The 17,662-nt window shown below is 32.4% G+C and overlaps 1 protein-coding gene across 1 annotated transcript in view; it reads right to left on the minus strand.

The window, feature by feature from the left end:
* The window catches only part of CFAP46 (cilia and flagella associated protein 46), a 73,788-nt gene that overhangs the window by 13,942 nt on the left and 42,184 nt on the right, over positions 1-17,662 (minus strand). Inside the window, exons 34-47 of the mRNA XM_032191250.1 lie at positions 16,723-16,821; positions 16,353-16,482; positions 15,584-15,730; positions 13,563-13,763; positions 12,265-12,371; positions 11,251-11,433; positions 10,372-10,507; positions 9,281-9,469; positions 8,381-8,569; positions 5,978-6,157; positions 4,922-5,089; positions 3,018-3,115; positions 2,213-2,292; positions 1,642-1,793 (exon numbers count right to left, since the gene is read on the minus strand). Of these exons, the coding sequence (XP_032047141.1) occupies positions 1,642-1,793; positions 2,213-2,292; positions 3,018-3,115; positions 4,922-5,089; positions 5,978-6,157; positions 8,381-8,569; positions 9,281-9,469; positions 10,372-10,507; positions 11,251-11,433; positions 12,265-12,371; positions 13,563-13,763; positions 15,584-15,730; positions 16,353-16,482; positions 16,723-16,821 (2,059 nt within the window). The remainder of the gene's footprint in view (positions 1-1,641; positions 1,794-2,212; positions 2,293-3,017; positions 3,116-4,921; positions 5,090-5,977; positions 6,158-8,380; positions 8,570-9,280; positions 9,470-10,371; positions 10,508-11,250; positions 11,434-12,264; positions 12,372-13,562; positions 13,764-15,583; positions 15,731-16,352; positions 16,483-16,722; positions 16,822-17,662) is intronic.

Here is a 17,662-nt window from a genome sequence, read left to right on the forward strand (position 1 = left end):
AGAATCAGTATAAAATGTCAATATTTATTATCAAAGCAAATAATATATTTCTGAAACTTAAACGGGGAACAGGAAGGGAGGGAAAGTCCAGAAAAAAAAAAAAAAAAAAAAAAAAAAAAAAGAATAATAACTGGAAAGGAACTGTGAAAGGACAGCATTGAGAAGTAAACAGAAGAAGATGAGTGTTGAAAAAGCAAATTATATTGTATGGAGATCAGTGGAACCAATTGAGGAAAAAAAAAAATAAACAGAATGAAGAAAACGGATAAGGAGAGAATAGAGATGACACTATAAAACTGAATCTTCTAAAAGCCAATATAGATGGACACAAAAAAATAAATGGACAAATGAGCTCAACTAGATGTCAAAGAGTTTTAGTACTAATGGATGGATTTTCTATCCAAAGCCCTGTTTGCATGGCTTTGTGCAGGTTGTATGCAAGATTAATGAAAGTTTTAATGTACATGTGTTTTAAAAATCTAAGCCACTTTTTTTTTTCTGTCTGTTCTACCTGACATTGTCACCTCTGTACTGATGGAACTACATCAATCTTTACATAGCTTGCCATTACAACAAAGGCTGGCCATGGACAAGAGAAAAAGTGTTCAGCACTTTAACCATCAGGAATAATCATTATTTTAGCTGAAAGATGGTAACACAATGAATAAAACAGAATTATATTTCAAGAACCAGATGTGTCAGAGTCGTGTGATTAAAAGAAGAAAACAAATGCAGAAAATTCAGTTTGATCTACACTTTTCATATCATCTACATTTTTATTATAGTTCAAGTTTTTCATATCAATGATTAAAAAAGGTCTTTACCAGTTTTTGTTAATACATAACATTTAACCAGGGAGTATAGAATGTAGTGGAGACAAAATTAAAGTAAATGAGAATAGGAGTTTATAGACTTACAGAGTGCAGAAAACCTGTCGAAAAGCATAGGCTTTTCCAGTGTACCTTTATGCTATACAATAACTGTTCTCTGAAAAAATATTTCCTTACAGAACTAAGAATTCTTACAATAATAGAACTAAACCCTCTTACAGTAACAGAAAACTTTTTTCATCTAGAATTTAATGTTCAGAGCCACAGTTGTGAACTTGGAATTCCATTGAGATGTGTACTTAAAGAAAAATTTTGTGACTAACATACTTGGATCAACTCCACCCAAACAGCCACAGTGCCAAAGGACAGTGTGCCCTAGAAAGGAACTTTTCTGTAATAATCAGTAATTTTCTGGAAATCAGTAATAATTCTCTGGTTAAGACTGATTTATTTTGAATAAAGGGTTGAGATCTATGATCCCATTTTGGGGGGGGACATCTGGGGCCAATGTACACAACGTAAATGTTAGACACAAAGCACCTTTTCAAGTAAATTGTTCTCAGTTGTATCAACTTTCTATCACAATAAACTACGGAACATCTCAAAGTTGTCGAATGACATTGAAAACAGTAACAGAACAATATAGTAACATTAAATGTTGACACAGAATACACAAAACATTTAGTAGTTGCGAAGATTAGGGATGTTACACTTGGAATAAATGGAAAATTCTACATAAAGAGCGTTCACGATAGTTTTTTAGTACATATTTTTCAGTCTTGTTTGAATATAAGGTAATCAAATATATTACCGTATCAGTTTTAGTGATGCACTCTTGCAGGCTTTGAATGACAGTTTCTTTAAGGTGACTCTTCATATTTTGTTGCTTGTAAAGATACACTTTTTCCAACAAAGTACAAAAAGTATTGGGATTCACAGGAAATCGAGAAACTTTAGCTTGCACTAATAGTGAAGGAGAATAACATCATCATGAGACACATTATTTTTGAGACATCATATTTGTACTTGAAGAAATTACAAGAGAGACCATCAGTATCTAAAACAATATATTCTGTTGTTCTTTGAAAAACTGTTTACATATATTTTGCATAAGATCTGTACAGATATGTACAATGAAAAAGCAATCTCCTGACATGTATTTAACAGCAACTTTAGCCTTAAAATATACACTAAAATTCTGTAAATTCTGACTGGATACACTGTATCTGATAATGAAACATGCATTTAGGTATCTACTTTTCTCAGGTATTAATGAGTTACCACTATTTAAACAATTATTTAAAAATTTCATTGAAGGAAACAGTGAAACATATAAGCAATCAGGGTAATGATTTTTATCTCTAACTGTAAGAGGCACTTACCCATTGGCTGAGTGGATTTTCCCTTCTGCTGTGCAGTACTTACTTTTGGTTTCTCAATCAATGAGCTGTACAAGTTTGATCTATAAAAAGCAGAAAACTGCTGAGTAGATAATTTGACTGTTCAGGCTTATTGATGTGAATGAGTTTAGTTGCATGAGTAATTACTACCCTACAATTTAATGTGCTAATACTCTCATGATGCATTAATTACCCCCCACCTTGGGGTGCAAAAACCTGCAAAATCCAATTGGAACAAACTGACAGCTTTAAGAAAACATCTTTCATTGCTATATATCCGGTAAGGGAGATTTTTATTTGTTCTATGACAGTTGTTTAAGACTTTTCACGGTTGGTGAAACTGTACATAACCAGTTGCTACAGCTGTTTACGAGTTCTCACTCATGAGGCTGCAATAACCAGGCTATGTGAGGTTTTATAAAGCTAAATGGGACTCCTTCTGACATTTTCAGGAGCATAACCAGTGAGAGATGAAAAATATAAAGAGGATTTAGGAGAATAACAAGAATGGTCTAAAACCTTTCAAATAAACTCTGGAGATTAAACATATAACTAGGGAAAAAAAAAAAAAAAAAAAAAAAAAAAAGGCCCAGAAATAGTTAAAAGTACAGGTTTGAGCTGCAGGTGGTTTTATTTGTTTATTAATTTGCACACTAACCTAAAATTCAAATCCAGCAAAATTAGAAGTAAAAGACAATAAGCAAACAAAATAGTGCTTATTCACAGGTATAGAAGGATGACATTTGTAACAAACAGAATAACAAATGAAAATGATGACATTTTATACCTGTCTTCTGAATGCTGGAGAATAATTATGTAGAAATTAGATGGCAATTCATTCACTATATTAAAATGTTCTACAGGAATACAGAGATTTCTCCATGCCTGCATAATAATTCAAAAATAAAATTATTTTAATACATTTTATTAACAACAATTTCAGTTCTTCCATGAGAAAATCGACAATTCTAGTAAATAAGGTTTTAATAATTTAACAGGACTAGAGGCAATGGACATGCGCTGAAACATAGGAGGCTCCATCCAGACATAAGGAAACATTTACATGTATTCATTGTGGGGTGACAGAGCACTGGCACAGCTTATCCAGAGAGGCTGTGGAGTCTCCCTCCTTGGAGATGCTCAAAAGCCATCTGGACATGATCCTGGGTAACCTGCTCAGAGTAGCCCTGCTTGAGCAGGACAGATTGGATCAGATGACTTCCACAGGTCTCTTCCAACCTCAACCTTTCTGTGATTCTGTGATTTTTATGCAGTGCAGAACTTATAAATAATATTTAAAACAAATTTGAATTACTGTAACTTAGCCCACTTTTCATAGCAACATGACTTTTTTGGACGCTACACTATATGTGAAGTTAAAATGTTATCAAATCCTAGCAGAATATTATCAAAGGCAGGTAGCAGAATAATTCAATGTAACACACACTTGTAAAAGTGGTTCAAAAATTTGTTAAAAACAGACACTTCACCAAAAGAAACTATATAAAATTTTGCAATTATTGCTAACAAATATAGAACTGTTTTCAAGAGAACACAGGGAAGAAAACCCAAGTGACTCAACAGTCAGTCACCAGATGAAATATTTGTTCTAATACAGAAAGCCCCATAAATGTCTTTGACTCTGTTACATTTAAGCATGTGCATGTATGTGTTCTTCAGATTGAAGCAACCCCTAAGGTGTCTTCAGAACAAAATATTGTCCTATTCCTTGTGCTAAATAAGATAATACAGCACATAGAGAGAAGATCCAAAATAATGGCCTACAAATACTTATTTTGTTTATTCTGTACTGTACTTCTGCTTGCCACCTTTTTTAAATGTTTAATTCCTGCCAGTTACAGTTAAATCTTTGTACCTAACTTTCTGGCAGTTTTAAATTTCATTTAATTTTTATTCTTTTCTAACTGAGGGTCTTCAAATTTTAGTTTTGGTATCCACTTTTAGATGTCAGATGTTTGAAGAACACATATTTCTCAGATGGTTTAGAACAAATGACAGATTACTTCTGTCCCAGAAAAGTTTATCTATCATCTGCTCCAGAACTATGAATTACATGAAATATTTTTTAACTGTTTGTTTTTTTTTAAATATCATAGTTTAGATGATGTCTAGAGGCTAACCAACAGAGATTTTAATAAAAAGATCAATTATATATATACGTATATATATGTAAATGAACCTTGTCATAGGGTAGCACTTGTGTGGGGGCTTAAGTATCTCAAACAGCACGACTGGTTGCTGTCTAGATGGTGACTAGAGTCTCTGCTGCCAGGGTCCTTTACAACAGCATCGTCAGCTGGATCGGATGAGACTCACATGGAACTAAGGATTTAAGTGTACTGAATTCAGAGAGCACAGCTCTGACAACCAGATACACCAAATTGTAACTACAGGACAAATTTGGATTTCATCTTTGTATCTCAATTCTAATTTAAATTACATAGCTCATGCCACACAGATAACCTAGCATAAACAAAACCACACAGCAATACGGACCATACTAACAAATTGTGAGTTTCAGTCATGACCAAGTCAACCCATACCTGAAATTAAGAAAATAAAAATGTTCAACAGAGTTCAAAGGAAACAGATATGTATGTATATGTCTATATGTGTGTTTGTATAACATACATATAAACACCTCATAAGTAACGCATATCAAAAAGTTACCACTGAAGTAGCAGTCAGTTGCTGTTCCACATTTTTCAGAAGATCACTTGTGTTCCTGTTTTGTTTCAATTTTTTTTGAAGATGCAGTAATGCTGCCAGCTGAGAGCTGCTGGTGTCAGAATTAGCTGTTAGAAGGATACGTTTCATCATCATAGATGCTGAACAGCTCTGTAAAACGTTTAGAGCTTCTTAGTTTCTCTCCCCAAAATCATATAAATACATATATATATTATATGTTCATTATAACATGGATATATATGTATGTTAAAGAAACAGTCTCTCACTTAAAAATCTGATTTATTGAAAGACCTACTCAGTGCATTCCACTCACTGATGGAGCTATTTGGAAGTGTTGACACAGCGACATATGCTTAATGTCTGCAATAATTTCCTGTGGTTGCCTTGATGTGGGAGAAAGAAAATTAGTAAAAGGTGCATTTCTCTATTTCTGCAGTGGAGATGACGGTGTAGGAAGTATGTATTATTTGTTCCTGATGTAGGGAATATGAGACTTACAGCCATTCCTTATCTTCTTTGTGGTGAAGGCCCATAGTCACAATAGTCACACTAGCGATTCATATACCCTTGACTCACCTACGGAATCATGCTAAGTAGGTGCTGATTTGACAAATTGAACATAAACCTTTCCTATCTACCTGAAAATAATGAATGAATAAATGCACAGAAACATTTTAAAAATTATTTGTCAGGGAAGGATTAAAATGTTTTGTGGTAATGTCTTATCTTACCTAATCACAATATAATAAATTATTGATAATAAAATATTTGCATGTATGCAATCAACAATGAAAACTTCATGTTAAGCACAACAGATACTGGAATTGTCAAAAAGCCATGGAACAAACATTTTGACCTCAGTTAACATACTGTATATTTAGTTACCCATATTACCAATTAGTGCCTATATGTATCTGTATGATCAATTATCAGGCAGGATCTGTACGATGAATGATCAGGCAATGTCTATAAACAAACATTCTTGCTTATGTAACTCAACACAACCTGGAAAAATGAATAATACATTAGCTGCATTACCTGATGAAGGGCTAAAAACTGGCTAGTCGAAACTGGATCAAATTGTCCAAAGCATTCAACCATTTCCAAACTAGCAGGACCGAGTACATTGGTAATATTATAGCTGAATGCAATACCCATACACTGTAGTAAAGCTTCACTGCACTGAGAAAGGTATTTCTGAGCCAACCTAAGTTCCTTCTAGATGATAAAAATAGAAAGGTTTATATTAAAATATGCCTTAATATTAAATATTCATTAAATGTATACAGATTATTTTTGTGTTAGAAAAATAAATATTATTTTTCATGGTCAATAATGTTTTTCTCCTTTTTTAGACATTTATTATGTTCAAAATATGCAAAATAGATTAATTATTCAGCAGATGCCACATTTGTTATACAGTATTAAAACATAAATGTTTTAAGAAAATACCTTCCTTAATATAAAACATGTAGTACATTTTAGCAAAACTATACTTAAATTCCAGAGAATAGGAGCTACTCAGAACAAAGGAATTTTCAGTCAATTTTCAAAACAGTTGTTTCCATTTACAGTAAATTATATTTAATACAAATAAAACCACAATTTTCTTAATTTAGTTATTACATCAAGTTATCAATTAACAATATAAACTGTATATCTCCTCCTTCTAGTGTGCTTTGAGTTGCAGTAGTTAACACAGATCAGATCAGCATACAGCTTAAATGTTGTAAGAATTTTACAGATGTTTTATGACAGAAGTTATCTACTTGTTGCCAATCTGCAAAATGTTACATTCCTTTAAAAAGGCATGTCTGTGCAGCAAAAAGCTGCTACATGCTGGATCAATGAAAATCTTTAAAGGGGAAATTACTTCTACCTGGGAGCTCAATCAGAATCATAGAATCATAGAATCTCCCAAGTTGGAAGGGACTCATAAGGATCATCAAGTCCAAATCCTGGCACCACACAGGTCTACCCAAAATTTTAGACCATGTGACTAAGTGCACAGTCCAAATGCTTCTTACACTCCAACAGACTTGGTGCAGTGACTGCTTCCCTGGGGAGCCTGTTCCAGTGTGCAACCACCCTCTCAGTGAAGAACCTCTTCCTGATGTCTAGCCTAAATCTCCCCTGCCTTTAGATTAACACCATTCCCGTGGGTCCTATCACTGGTGACTAAGGAGAATAGATTGATGCCTTGCTCTCCACTCCCTCTTGTGAGGAAGTTGTAGACTGCAATGAGCTCTCCCCTCAGCCTCCTCTTTTCCAGGCTGAACAGGCCAAGTGACCTCAGTCACTCCTCACACGTCTTCGCCATCTTTGTAGCCCTCCTCTGGACACTCTCCAACAGTTTCATGTCTTTTTTGTACCGTGGTGCCCAGAACTGCATCCAGTACTCAAGATGAGGCTCCCACAGAAGCTCCCACAGCATGTATTGAGATGCAGGACAGAGACACAAGAGAGGTAGAAAGACGGGATTTTCTGGGCATTTTGGAGATTCTAATTTTTAAGATCAAATTTATGTTACAAACATTTTCATTACCATTTCAAACAGAACTGATAAGGTAAGAAAATTATTTTTTTAAACTACTAAAACATGCCCAAATACCTTTAATTCCTGTACTTTCCTCCTATACTTATCAAACCGACACTTATTAGACAGTAAACTGATGTCTGTCACTTCCTGTTCATTGCATTCTCCTGAAATCAGGAAAGGTTTAGTGATGTCCAATTTAGCTTCTTCCTACTCATCACAGCAGGAAAAAAAAAAAAAAAAAAAAAAAAAGTTAAACATTACATCATTACATCAGGTACAGGTGGCTTCATTTCTTTTGTGAATATTCAGGTGAAAATGAAACCCATGTTAAAAGATATCATATCACTACATGAATTCCTCGATGGTGATTTAGCAATACTATCAGGCATCAAAATTTCTTAATATGTTATGATGACAATATTAGATTTTTGATTTTCTGGTCTTTCTTCCTCCGTTTATTTCTTATGAACACTTCAATCCATCACTAAAATTGATTGACTCAATCAACATTCATTTTCTTACATGGCGTTCTTACTGCAACACAAAAGGAAGTTATAAACCTGAGCATTTCAAATATAAGTCCTTACTCTTCTTCCATGGTTACAAAGACAAACCTAACAAGCCCTTTAAGCCCTTCAAGAATTTTTTAATCTCTCCTGAAAATTTTGGAATTACCATATATCAGGAGTAAGTAAAAAAGTAATCTACATAACAATGGCATGTTGACAGAAGCATTTTTTTCTGAAATTCCTTGGTTCAGCAAACATTTTTCTTATGGCTTGTATGCAGTATGTAAAATCCAGAATAAAGAGTATTCCTATACAAGTGCATTTAGAAGAAAATACTGTGGTAGACAAACTTTACACACAAAAACTAATTTCTATGTAGAGAAGAATGCATACCATAATGTTTGGCTTCCAGTAGATTTCTGAATGTACAGGATCTATGTTAATGGCAAGTAAATGAAGACATTTTCCAGTGAGGTACAGGCATTTGGATTTGATGTCAGGGCAGCCTTTACAAAGATTCTGTGTGTTTGCTAACTGAGCCAGTGTAATATGACCTATAGTGTACTCCATATGCTTCCAATCCTGGTAAAATATGTAGTCATGTTTATTTGCTCATATATACCCATACATACAGAAACATACTTTTAAAATATATATATATACATGTGTGTACACACAAGAACATTTGTTAAATCCAATCAATTTTAACAACAAAATAGCTGCATCTAACAGATACACAAATTCATTACCAATTGATTAAAAAAAAAAAAGTACACTAACGTATATAAGCAAATGACAAACAAATCTGAGAAAGAGTAAGGGGTAAAGGGGATACCAGAGAGAGTGCTGGGGCTGCTACATTTATTGTAGTAGCATTTCCTACTGTTGTTGTCAGAGGTAGAATAATGGGCAAGAAATATTGCTCTGTTCCAGTGGAGCACGTCTTGTTTTCTAAATCATCAGCTCAGTTAAGCAGTTCTGCTTAAAACCATTTAAAAAAGACCGTATTTTTAAAAAGCCCAATTATGAAGCCTCAAGTAATTTCCCTGTAACAATTAGTTGTTTTTAAGTCTTCACATTTAAGAAACAGAATTTTTCTTAAAAATATGAACAAATAATAACAACAACAACAAATGCACCAAAAAAAACCACTAGAACTTTCTTTGCTGCAAAACTAAATGAATGGCCTGAGAAGCCCCTTCCTCAGTAGTGGAAGTTCTACTACAGAAAACAGCCCCGGTAAAGTTTGTTATACCTTTATATACAAATCACAAGAATAATATGTTGTGTTACCTGTTCTGTTGCATTATCTTTAGTAGTTTTTCCACAGAATGATTCTGCAATTCTATGGAATGATGTTTTTCCCACTTTTTTAAGCTTTTTCTCAGTAGTAACAACTTGAAAAATATCCAGAAGAATTTCCACAAGGTTTAGCTTCCTGTTACCTAGTTGCCTCATTAATGGTATGCTAGTATTTGTATTCTGAAATACAGAAGAAAGGAAAGTACAGTTTTACTTCCAAATATGTTTGCAAAGTTAGCTGCTAAGAAGTTAGAATGTTCTATTTCTTTTAACTAAAGAAGCAAAAGTTTTAACATTATTGCCTCAATAGATCATAGATATGGCTATGTAACTTAACATAATTTAAGAGTAATTTAATTTTCAAAGATAAATCTTAAATACAATACAAGGCAATGAAAGTAGCTGCTTAGAACAAGAGTGGCTGGATTTCTGCTTGTCATGTTTTATGTACCCAGTACAAATATCTAATTATAAAGGCATTAAAAATGTGTACATAAAAACAGAATTTTATAATTGCTCATTTTGGTAACAGTCTTTAGAAGCAACACAAGAATACTTTAAAAAAGGCAAAGCAGAAAAAAAGCTAGATGCTAGAGTATAATAACAGTACACACTAAGCAAAGTAGACTGCAGGCTGTCATTACCCAAAATACAGTATTTTAAAGACAAGTTTTCTTTATTTACATAACAGTCAATGTAAATGTTTTTCTCCTCAGGAATACATTTTATTGTGAGTAGTTTAAACCTGTCAGGTCTTTAGAGGATAATTTATAATTTCATCAAAATATCTCCAAGTTTAGATTTTTTCCTTTTGTAGCTTTTAGATAAATTTTAGAATTATAGACAATTGACAAAATAAATTTTCTAATTTCTTTCTTCTTCCTCTCTTAAACTGTAAATGCTTTGGGCATCAGAATGTTCCCTTCTGTGTTCATACAACGCCCAGCAGATAATCTCATCTGGGGCTTCCACAAATCATCCAAAAGCAAACAAATAGTAGAACTAAATTAGATTTATCTTCTTAAGTAATAAACACACACACACATATATATATATATATATCTCCATCCATCCATACATACCTCATTAACTGTAATTAAGCTGCAAACATTATGAAACACTTCTTCTGCTTTGGATACTGCCATCTGAGCTAAGTTATAAGCATCTAGACAGTGACTATGTTTTTCTTCTTCATTTCCTTCCTGCTTGGCAATCATCCTGAAAAAAAAACATAGAACCAAAAAAATAATGTAAAAAAGTATTTATTTTTACAGTATCAACAATATTGAACATACATGTTAGATAAAACACTTTTGTGTGTTTGTTTTTTATATATTCAAATAGTAAAAGTAAATGTTCACACATTATTTTTTTCGAGGGGTTATTCCTGGAACTGTACTACTGCAACGTAAAGAGATTTTAATAAATAAAATAACAGCAGATAATACTCCAGTGTATCTATTCACCAAGAACAAAATTCCAGAACAGCTAGTTATAATACATATCTCAGTCATTATAATATATACTGTATATTCTGGAAACAGCTTAGAGTGAAGGCATACTGTGTTTTGCACCAGAATTTCTAGTAAAACATTTCAACAGCAATAATTGTAAAAGCCTATAGATACTTGAGAATGATTGGCATGGTTGCCCAAATGCCTTTACAAATGGAAAGACAAAAAACTGTCTTAGAGACCTTGATACTTTGTTTTGCTCAAAGACAGTACAAAAAACAGTAGACTAGGTAAAATTAACTCTGCCTTCAGTGGAAAAGATTTTTGGTTCTGAAGTATTTTCTGAATATAGAACACATTTGGAATACAAATATACACCTAATATCCAGATATAAAAGCTATAAATATTATCTGCTCTTTTCTATCTTAGACTACAATAGTGTAAATAATACACTTTCTAGATTAGTTAAACTTAAATACAATTTTTCAGCGTAGGTATAATCTTACCTGTGAATATTTGCACGTTCCAGCAAAATCTCAGCACTGCAGTTTTTATGCCCATAATTAAGGAAGTCTTCCTCAATCTGAATTAATTTATTGTAAGATCCCTGTAGCATATGTGGTGACTGACAAGGCTCAGTATTAATAGTCATACAATTTTGAGCAAAATGTATCTCAATAAGTGCTTTCCTAGGGATAAAAATTATGTACAGGATGGCAGTCAGAAAGCACAGGCTGTATGTATTTCTCTCTGTCTTTCTTTAAATTATAATAAACATATAAGAAGCCTCTGAATTCTTTAAAATAATATTCTACAAATGATAGTAGGTCCTGAAAAATATCATAATTTCAGATTAGAACAGAGGTGTCAGTTGTTCCATGTATTTAATTTTTCAAACTACCTAGGCCTAGTCAGTTTTCTCAGCATAGCTGAAATGAGGAAACTATTAGTCTTCCCTTTCTAATCCAGAAGTTTAGCATTTCTGGAAAGAAAAGGAAATGTAGATGTTACGTCTTTCTCTCTTTTCACCTACACATTTTAAGCAATCTGTACTTGGATTTCAATATCACAAAAGTTATTGTTTAGTTTCACCATAAAAAGACTTCTTGGATAATGGTGAAGAAAAAAGTAGGTCAATACTGCGGTTTATGAGTGTTGTGGAAATATCTGAATGTTGTGGAAATATCTGCAACAGTGACCTCTGCACGGGCAAATGTATCTCAGTCCTTTGGGTAGCCTACACCTCAAACTATGCCTAAAACATTGTGGTATCTGAACTAGCTTACTAACTTACCAGGTAATAGGACTCTGTACAAGAATAAAGAAATTGGAAAGGAAATTTAAACAAACAAACAAACAAACAGAATAAGCAGAATTACTTGGAAGAAAAATATTTGAGAATCTTCCAAATGCACTATACTAAAATGAAGGTGAGTGACAAAACTAGTATTTACCTGCAGCTGGAGGTATATAGTGGAGCATAGTGGAGGCTGGATATATGTTAATAAAAAGACAATTACCTGGCTTCAAGGGATGCAATTATAAAACCCAACTCAGATTCTCTGTTAGGTCTCTTCAGTAAGGTAGATCTAAGTACATATACAGTGTGTTCCAGTATCTTACAAGCCTGCAGGTAACATCAGAATTTCACTTTAAATGTTTGCTGTTAATATTAAACATTAATTTAGAAAGCTTATATTTTGTATAGAAAATGTTAAATATCTTTCCCTAATATTCCCAGAGACGGCTGATTTTTGACAACTGTATGCAATTCTAGAAAGTATACGTTGTGATTGTATTTAGGTATTTCGCTATGATTAAAAGATTGAAGCACATACACACAAGGAAAGGATAAAAGAGTTTGGCCTGAAGACAAAGTTAAGAGGTGCATACTACTGCTGCCCTCTTTTCTCTAAGCACACCATGCACAGAAGATGGAGCCAGACTCATCTTGAAGTCCCTAGCTGGTAAGTGAGAATGCCCCTTTGATGATGCTCAAAACCTCATATATAGATTTGTCCTTATTAAAGGTTTTAGTTACTACAGTCATGTTTGTTAGCCATGTACAAAAAAAAAAAAAAAAAAAAAAAAAAAACAACGTATACTACATTAACAGCCATACTGGTAAACCCACAGTAAACACCTGCCCTCACTGGTAACTAGGTATTTTGTCTTTCCAAGACAAAATGTGAAGTCACCCAAAGCCAAAAAAATCTCTCTGTACAGGAAAGACTTGCATGTAATATCAATAAAGGACAGAGCATCACGGACACAACAGAACTATATCTGTGCTGAAGCTCATGGAAGTTAAGGGCTGAACAGTAAATGGGTATTTTAATGTTAAGGGTAAAATAAGAAAATGTTTTTAATAAATATATGTATTACAGTAGTATTTTTCAGGCTCTAAAAATCAGTATTTGAAATGTAACTACATACTGGGAAACAATACTAAAAGTTAGAATCTTTATTAAATATGGAAAACAAACACATGTCAACTGTTTACGGTTTACAAAGGATCTTATCCAAGAGAATTGCATCCCTGACATTTAGTTACACATACTAGAGTACTGTTGTTCTTATTTCAATAGATGCATATACAACCTAACATTAAAAAAAAATATACTTCTGTGGGGACAGTCTCATTCCTACTAGCATGCATCTGTTTGGAATTCGTAATTAATGTTTGTTGAATGCACAGCCAAGCAAACAACATTAACTGCATTTAACACCTAATTTTGTACTGAAATGCCAAGGGCATAAAATTTCTCTTCATTGAAAGTGAGGTACAGCTGCAGAAAAGTAAACAATATTTCCATACCAATCTCCGTTTTTCTTCCCCCTCTTCCTCTAGAATTGCCTCTATTAGACTAACAGTGCTGTTGTACCAAAACTGTTCATTTCCTCCTAGAAGCTGCGCTTTCTCAAGAAGTGCTTTAGCTTGTCTGTGTTTTTTTTCCAGGTTAGCCAAAACAGCCAATAAATACAAGCACCTTGACGCATCATATGGAGTCCTCAATTCCTAGGAAAAAAGATACATTACCTGTATATGAAAGAACCACTACCACTATTCATATTTATTTATATTCAGATTTTAGATAAAACTTATGAATAGGGTCAGAAATAAGAATTGAATAGTATTTCTTCATTTACTTGTAGAATTTGTTAGTTACTTTTTATATTACTTGTCCTTTTTCAAAAGCACAAAGTGTCTACTATGAACCAAAAACTTCAAATCTTCAAATATAGTTTGTATTTCTTTGTTCCCACACCTTCTACCCCACAGAAGTCAAATAAGCAGTTTTTCTTCTATTATTTGACACCATAGAATCATCTAGGTTGGAAAAGGCCTTCAAGATCATCAAGTTCAACCATCAACCTTACCTACCAAGTCCCACCACTTAAACATGTCCCCTAGTGCCATATATGCATACACCTGCTGTCATTTGTCTGTATATGATGAAGGAATTAAATTTTTTTTAGCAAACTGGGATCTAGATACTAGAGCTCCAGTAAATTTACAACACTATTTTATGCTACTTAAAAAGTATATACTAGTAGTATACATGATACTAACATACAGCATACTAAAGACAGTATACTGGCATGCAGACATATAGCATAAAAAATGCTATAGAAAAAAAATGTATCATTAAAATACGTTGTCCTCCCTGATGTCATCTGAACTTTTCTCAATGTACAATACTAAATTGATGCTTCAATAAAATAAATATATTATTTGTTAATGTATGATTCCATATATTAAAATCATATAAATAATTGAAATCACATTATATATTTTAAATATTAACCTTTTAAATATAAAAATATTAATAATAAATATTATATAATACAATGTGTATAGGATATATCATATATAATATGTATAATGTATATAATATGTAATTAGTCATAAGTATTAAATTGAAATGTTAAAATATTAAAGTTATATTTACATTATTAAAATTTTAGCTTTATTCATGCTTAACATACTTCAACAGTTTTTACTTACATCAGCAAAATTAGTTAGTGGAATAACAGTATATTTATATAATTATATTTTTTTTAATTAAAGCAATTACAATAATTATGCGACTGTAACCTGCATAAGCAGGAAGAGAGCTGTAGTACAGAATACAAGTTGTAGGAAGAATATTTTTAATATAAAAACTTCACATTAAAGAGATTAAATGGCTTAGTTTGGTGGAACACAGGGACACTTTAAATCAGATCTGCCAGAGTTCTAAGTCATAATTTCTGCATAACTGGCTATCACTAAACATAATAACATTTAATAAAACATGTTATAAAACGTGTTTATAAAAATGTAGCACTAAAATCACAATAAAATACTAAGTGATATAATTAGATTAAATGGTGAGCGGATGGAGATAAATGCCGTATCTCTCTTATTAACAAATCTTGAACATACGTAAACTACCTACACAAAGAAAGTTTGAACATAACTAGATGTTCCAAGGGTCACTGCAAAGCAGGGAGAGATGCTAGCACTATTTCACAAGTTGAAATAATCTTCAATAATCAGAAAGTTGGACTTAAGTTTCATATATTTAAATCTATTTATATTTTCAACTTCAATTGGTTTTTGCTTGGTCAGTTTTCTTTATTAGCACTATGAATGTTCTGGTTAGTTTCCCTTACTTTAATGAATAACAATGCATTCTCAGTTTAACAGTATTTTTATTTCTGCTTTAAAAAATATATCCCAGCAGTTACTTGTTTTTCTATTTGATTATTATTATGAGAAATGACTACATCAAAATTAACATTTTTCCTATATGTTATATTAATTTTTGTTTTTCTTTTTTATTTCTGATGTACCTGAGTTGCAGCATGGGCCTCTGAAAGCAGTAGTCTTGCTGGCTGATACAAACCTAGCTGAATTAGCACTTCAGCTTTTTCTATCCATAAGTAGGGGAAAGAAAGTGCACTCAGTCCTTTGCCTGTTATTGCATTTAACTCAAAAATCTGAAAAATAATAAAATATTAGACTGTTATAAATTTTAAAACTAAGCTATATGAAATACAAACTGTTATTAACTATTATATCCAGTCCCTGATATATCTCACAGTCCAGCTCTATTTTGTATTTTCTCAAAATTTTGAAGTTGTTTTATAAGACAAACAGGTTTACTGTGAGTTTTGGACATTTGTAATATGCAAAAGGTAGTTAACTCATAAATTTATACTATTACAATTAATTTTAGGACTGATTAACTACTTCAGATCTGCTACTGTAAGGAAGTAATTGACTCTTACTAGTAACTTTAGTAACTAGCAACTTGCTTTTGCTCCTCAGCCATTTTCATTGATTTGTTTAGTCCCAAATTCCATTTGTAGAAAAGTGGCTTTTCTTTGTATGAATACTGATTCAATTCTTGTTACACAATATGGATAATATGCCAGACAAACCCAGCTCACATTCAGCCGATGACTGCCAGCAGAATTTAAGTAGTATGCACTTTTAATTAACTTTTTGTGTGTGTTGAATTACTTCTCAGGTATAAAATTATTTTAAAACAATGTAGGAAGTACATTAAAATCAAAAGGAAAGAGTAATTTATTAAGGAAATGGGAGTAGAAATAAAACCTTTTTCCCTGAAGCGAGGATATTTTCATCCTTACTACCATTCAGCTGAGCACTCTCCAAGAATGTTTTTCTTTCTTCTGTCTCTGCATGTATTTTTTTTTCCTTTTTCAGTGCAATCTCTTGCCTACACCTAAATTGTAACAAAGAAAAAATTAATTCGTGTATGTTTTAGATGTATTTCATAATGAAATATTAGTGTATTAGGCAGCTTTACCACACACTCACTCTGTATATAGAGTCCCCTATATACATTTGTATTAAGAGATCATTTTTTAAATACCTTTCTTTTCCTGTCAACACTTAGTAACTGTAGGGAAATAAATACGTACGTACATATATACATTAAGCCTATGTATGTAGAAATACATACATTACTTGTTCTAATTCACTGATGTATGCTTCTCCAGCAGCTTTCTCATGATATGAAGATGCCTGACTAAGTTTTAGGTCAGAACATATCAGGGCAATTCTAAGGGGAAAAAAGAAAAAGAAAAGAAAAAAAAAGGAAGAAATGTTTAAGAAACAAGAATCTTACAAAAGTTGTTTCATATAAACACATTAAAAGCATATAAACACATTAAAAAGAAGAGCATATATTCCATATTTTTCAACCTTGCTTTCATATGTCTTAACTAATATGGGTAGTAACAAACATTTTTTTAAAAAATATAGGTATATTTGAAATTACCTATTGAAGAGGTAAAAGTATGAAAATAGCATTTTTATTATGGTCTTATTACAACATGCAAAAACCACAGGCATATGAGCTAACCGGCTGCACTACATTAGTAAAGAATCACCTATTCGTGTATATCTATCAGATCATATATGAAAAACAGGTCACGAATAAAATAAATAAATAACGAAATAAAAACAACTCTTGAGGCATTAAGAAAAAAATTTATCTGAAGAAGCTTCATTGCAAATCAATTTCGTATTAGTAAACCACTTCAGTCTTGTGAGACAGTAACTCGGTAATCAATTATCCAGATGAGCACACGTCCATTTGTATACAGAAATGGATGTTTCTACATTTGTCAACTCTATTATGTCAAATCAGTTTCTAGCATTTTAAAAATAGATTCTATGGCATTTCAGAAACTATTGGGAATAAAGCTAGTATTAATTATTGCTGATAACTTAATTATTAAGCCATTATTATACAGTACACTTCTGAAGTGTGATAAAATGTTTTAACTGATCAGCAATAAGTCACCCCTGCATGCATATTAAATATTTTTGTTTTAAAAAAATAAGGGCTTAACATCCATAACGATCAAGAATTTTGGTCACAAAAGCAACTCTGGAAA

The sequence above is a fragment of the Aythya fuligula genome, chromosome 7 (assembly GCF_009819795.1).
Source record: "Aythya fuligula isolate bAytFul2 chromosome 7, bAytFul2.pri, whole genome shotgun sequence".
NCBI lineage: Eukaryota > Metazoa > Chordata > Aves > Anseriformes > Anatidae > Aythya > Aythya fuligula.